The 5,991-nt window shown below is 32.5% G+C and overlaps 1 protein-coding gene across 1 annotated transcript in view; it reads right to left on the bottom strand.

The window, feature by feature from the left end:
- Positions 1 to 591, bottom strand: part of lrrc74b (leucine rich repeat containing 74B) — a 21,556-nt gene extending 20,965 nt beyond the window's left edge. Inside the window, exon 1 of the mRNA XM_073841410.1 lies at positions 320 to 591. Within this exon, the coding sequence (XP_073697511.1) occupies positions 320 to 478 (159 nt within the window). The 5' untranslated portion in view covers positions 479 to 591. The remainder of the gene's footprint in view (positions 1 to 319) is intronic.
- Between the last annotated feature and the right edge of the window lie 5,400 nt (positions 592 to 5,991).

The following is a 5,991-nucleotide window of genomic DNA, read 5'->3' as shown; positions in this document are numbered from 1 at the left end:
TTTTTGAAAGAAGTGTCTTGGAGTCACCAAGAATCACCCATATCTATTGACTGTGTATTGAAAATTTAATAAACCATAAACCACACTGAAGACATTCACACTCTTTTCGGTCAATGGACATGTATCATGGGATTTGGGATGTCAGCAACCAGTGTTTAACCTATTGTAGGCCAAGCCCTATTGCTTTCCCCTCAAATCCAGTTGGTTTAATAGATGTGGGTAAATAATGTGCTATTAAGCCCATTAACTCAAACTTTATCATGTATTTTCCAACACACAAGCATTTGAAACTGCATAAAATCTGAGCTGGAACACTCACTTGGCCATCCACACTTCCTCTGCTGTAAAGACTCCTGGGTCTGCTGACCGGCCTGCTTGCGATTCCTCCCAAATCCTCTTCTTTTCCACCTTCATCTCCTTCATCTTCACACACTGATGGAAGAATACTTTCTTTTGTCACCTTTTTGCCTGCTACCATTCTATGCACAGTTGTGTGAGTTTCTGATTGTTTGCAAGATTAATGTTGAGAATGCTTTGATCAAACTAAATCACATTCGGTTTCCCAAGCCAGACAAGATCGATATCCTTAAACATAATCAAATCTATGAGAAAGCAAATCAGTGCAGTACTGTCTCCTGTTGCCCCAGACTAACCTGCTCTGTGGGAAGGTCGTATTTGACCGACAGTCACTTTGACTAATTGCAGAGTTGCATTTTAGGACGGCTCATCCAATCAGCAGGGGAGAATGAACAGTGAGGGTGGGCTATTGTTCAGCTCATTTGTTTTGTTGACTGGTTACCATGGTGTGATTTCTCCTCTCATAAAGCCGCAGTCAATCTGTTTCTGCAGTGATTGGTGAGAGAGAGAAACAATTATATAAAACTAAGAACATACATATTTTCTCAGGACACAATCAGCTGCTCTCTATAAAAAGTTAAAATTCGTATAAAAGTTCGATACAATTCTTATACAGTTATATATACTGTATAGTGTTGGTATACACACACATACATACATATACACATATGTATATATAGTGATTTTATGCCAATATTACATTTATATTTATGTTTAAATATAAGTATTTTTTTTACATATCGAATTAATTAAAAGCTAAATAATCAATTTTATATAAAGTACACACACACAAATAGATGTAAACAGATTAAAATATAAATTATAAAAATAACAAATATTTAATTACACACACAAATAAAATCACTATGTATATATATATATATATATATATATATAGTGACATATTTATATTTAAATATTCTTAAAATAAGTTTAAATTAATAATAATTTCTATATAAAGTACACACACAAATAAATTACACACACACAAAAAAATATATATATTAAAAATATATATCACATTAATATTTAAATATTCTTAAATAAAATTTTAGATAAATAAATTTAAAAACTAAATAATCAATTCTATAAAGTACACACACAAATAGATGTAAACATATATATATATATAAATAAATAAATATAAATATATATATATATTTATATTAATTTGAATTATCATACACACAGAATATTTATATATCTTTTTATATATTATATATATTTTACATATTATTTCTTAAATATTTCATAATAATAGCCACTTACATTTCTTAAAATGTCAGAAACAAAATTATATTTAGTATTACTATCTCAAAAGCACATCTGACACATTTTACAAAAGTAATGAATCATTAAATAAAATCACGTCTGATATTCTTGCATGATAACACTCTCTACATTGTTTGTTTCTTCATAGAAATTCAATAGGAAACCAAATTGCCATGCAAATCCCCAAGTCAAGAGAGTACAACTTCTGACCTTTCGCATGCATTAAATGTCTTAATCTTCACAGTACATACTGTACATTTTAAAACTCCTCACTTCAGAAAGAATGGCACAAAACTTCAAGTCTTCACATACAAATGTTTTTATTATTAAGTAGATGCAAAGTTCTTGCAGTATATGCATTAAAATGGCAAATGTTTCAATGTTCAAAGTTCCACAATAGAAGATTCACAGCGGAAATTGATTGGAACAGTTTCTTTTAGCAGCAGCAAAGAACAAACACAAAAAGAGAAAAGAAAACCCCGTAAGCTTCTTCTCCGTCCAGTCACAGAGGAAGGACGCGATCACGACAGTTAAACGGACACAGTGCAGGTTAAGAGAAAAACAGGACGGTAACATCATGCATTCAGAATAATGCTTCAGGTTCCCCCAAAACGAATTAGACATCATAGTAGGGCTGTCCCCGAATAGTCGAAGATTCGATGCATCGATATGCGGAGCCTGATTCGACCACCGATCTCACAGTCGAATCTTCGCGGGTGAAACGAGCATCATACCATTTTGGCAATATGGGGGAGCTCAATGTCAAATTGCACACAGAACTACTGATTTTGTACGGTTATATTAAGCTATATACAGCCTTTGATTATGATAATGCAGTAAAAACAAAAGTGAAAAGAAAGAAGCGTTCAATAAATAGGTAATAAATAATAAATTTGGAGGAGCCTTTTTTGAATGGTTTTCTGTTGGCACTGGCAGTGAGCGTTCTGCGCTCTGTTTATGCGCCCCCGCGGTGCCTCGCTTTTTCGCCGCCTGCTGCGCCTCGCGTTTTTGCAGGAGCGCTCTGAGCGCCTGAAGTTCAAAAAAAAAAAAAAAAAAAATCAACTCTGAGCGGAAAAACGCCCAACGTCATTCACGTTCTTTTCCATTGTCCAATCGAATGAATGGAGACGCGGGTCTTCTGTTGTGATGGCGAAAGTTTACCGTCGCTTAAAAAGTCCGGAGACTGCAAGAAATGGAGGAGAAACATTTGGTGTCTATCGTGGGTAATCAGGAGCTGTATTATTTAGGGTTTCTGCTAATATGACAGTTTACTTAACAGCAAAAAACTAAGATTTTAGAGCGTTCGCGCTATGATCCTTTGATTTGACTGACAGGACAGCTGTTTTGGTCGTTGCTTAGCAAAAAAGGCAGTGCTGTGCGCCTCGCGTTTTTAGAACTAAAAGACGCGTTCTGTGTTTTTATTTAAACCTAAATAAGTTCGTCTGTCAGTTGGAAGGTAGTTTTGGTCGCTTTATTAAAAGTTGTTGCTGTGTGCAGTGTGTAAAATAAAATAAAAATAGTTTTACCCTCCTGCTGACTATAATGTCGTGCATCTTTCAACCCATTCACACACACACACATAGGCCTAGATGATTCGACTATCGGTCGACTATAGAAAGATTCGAAAATTCTGATTCGACTATGAAAATTCATAGTCGGGGACAGCCCTACATCATAGTCACGTCATATATTACAAGCAACTCAGAGAGACAAAACCAAATCGATACCCATAATCAAAATACATTCTTAAAAAATTCTCATACATATTATATATTTAGATATTTACTGATTTTAATATATGCATGTGTGTGTGTTTCTTTTTTGCCCGACTTGTTGTAATCACAGAGTTTAAACGGTGCAAAACCCGAATGTGGAGAGGGAAACATTCAGTGTTAACAGCATACATAGAACAAGAATATTCTCCTACAGAAAGACAACAGAAAGCAAAGTCCCTCGAAATCAAATTACCTCATGTAATATTTTTCATGCCGGAGGCCGCTCATAACTCAAAAAGTTTTCAAAGCAAGCTAGGATCTAACCGAACGTACATTTCAGAAAGCAAAACAGTGACTTTTCTTAAAGGATTCATTGCTGGAAAACTCCTTTCAAAGCCATCGAAAAGGCATTGCATGCAAAAATGAACTATGCGCCCCATTGATTTTTTGCTCTTTGTTGCAAGCGTTTACCCTTTAATACGAAACAACAACTACAACGGTTGATCTTCCATCTAAAGAAGAGATCCAGGTCTCTGTTTGGGGTCTAAGAGAAGGGTCATCACAGCCATATGTCAGAGAAACAGGCAAAAAGTGATATAGAGAAGGTATAATAAAGCAAAGCAAGTGCATCACCTCTTCCGTTTTCATCAGAGTTTCAAGGATGTTTCATAAAAGAACCAGCCTAGAGAGATTTTTCAGTCTCCTGAAAAGCCTTTTCTTACACTGAGCTTGAGATAAATGCATATCGAAAGAAATTGAAAGGTGGTCTCATCTTAGTTTGATCGATCTTAAAGCCACTGTATGTAGTTTTGTGTATTTTTGTAGCTTTGGAGCCCCTTAGAGTTAAATGAGTGGCATTCACTTGCATAAATATATGTATACATGCAGACATTGCTGACGTAAAGCAATCTGCCCTTTTTACTGGATTTTGTACTGAGTCGCCAAACTTGCAAACTTTAAGGACTATCAAAGCACGTTTTTACCCAAGAGGGGGATTTTTTTTTAATTCTCTTTCAATTCTGAGTTTGCAAGTTTATAATTTGCAATTGCAAGATATAAACTTGCAGCCATTTTTTATTCTGTGGTGAAAAAAAATAAAAATATTGCAAGATGAAAACTCAGAATTCTGAGAAAATGGGCAGAATTACTAATTATAAATTTAGTAATTTAGAAAAAAATTGTGATATAATCTCATAATTGAGAAAAAGTCAGAATTGCGAGAGGTAAACTTAAGAATTCTGAGAAAAAATGAAGAATTGCAAGATATAAACTAACAATTGTGATGTAAACTTGGAAAAAAAATAATAAATATATATATTAAGTAGATTTGTTTTCAAGAAACTGATAAAAAGCAAGATTACGATAAATAATCTCAGAATTGTGAGAAAAAATGCAGAATTGTGAGACATAAACTTGGAAAAAAATTATATTAAGTAGATTTGTTTTCAAGGAACTGATAAAAAGCAAAATTACGATAAATAATCTCAGAATTGTGAGAAAAAATGCAGAATTGTGAGACATAAACTAAGAATTGTGATGTAAACTGTTGTAACTGATTTTCTCTCAATTCTGTGTTTATATCTCACAATTTGTTTTTTCCCCTCAGAATTGCAAGATATAAACTTGCAATGCTGAGGGGAAAAAATGTGTGAAATAAGTAGCAAACTTTTTATTTTTATTCTGTGGTGAAAAACAAACTGAATTGCAAGATGTAAATTCAGAAAAAAAGGCCAACATCACAAATTATAAACTAATAGGAGATATAAAACTATGAATTGTGATGTAAACTTGGAATTAAAAAAATAAATATATTCCATAACTTATATATGCTCATAATTCACTATATTTATTATATTGAGTTGATGTACCTAATTTTTTTTAAAGATTTGCAATACTGTCTAGAAGTTTGGAATCAGTAATATTTTTATCACTGAAAGAAAGAAATACATACACATTTTTCAGCAAGGATGTATTAACATGATAAAAATGCAATATTGTGATCTAAGAATTGTGAGAGGTAAACTCAAAATTGACAGTCAACTGTGGAGATATAAACTCCCAATGGTGATAAAAAAGTGTGTGAAATAATTCCATGGAAGAAAAAAAAACAGAATTGCGAGATGTAAACTCAGAATTCTGAGAAAAAAAGGGCAGAATTATGAATTCTAAAAGGTAATATAGAATTCTGAGATAAAATGCACAATTGCAGTATATAATCTCAGAATTGTGAGAAAAAAATGCAGAATTGTGAGATATAAACTAAGAATTGTAATGTAAACTTGGAATAAAAAATTATATATATATATATATATATATATATATATATATATATATATATATATATATATATATATATTTTCAATGCTGAAGAAAAAATGGGTGTAATAAGAAGTAGCAACCTTTTTTTATTTGCAATTGCGGGATATAAATTTGCAATGGCAAAAGAGTAGAGTGTTAAACAATAAAAGTTGCGGATGTAAACTCAGAATTCTGAGAGGAAAAGGACATAATTATGAATTCTAAAATCAGTAAACTTACATAAACTTGGAATTTAAAAATAGAAAAAAAAAATGATGTAAACTGGTTGTGACTTCTGAGTTTATATCTCACAATTTTTCCCCTCAATATCGCAAGATATAAACTTTCA

Source organism: Garra rufa, chromosome 5, assembly GCF_049309525.1.
Source record: "Garra rufa chromosome 5, GarRuf1.0, whole genome shotgun sequence".
Classification (NCBI taxonomy): domain Eukaryota; kingdom Metazoa; phylum Chordata; class Actinopteri; order Cypriniformes; family Cyprinidae; genus Garra; species Garra rufa.
The sequence above is the reverse complement of the archived record's forward strand: the minus strand, read 5'-3'. Positions and strand labels throughout refer to the sequence as shown.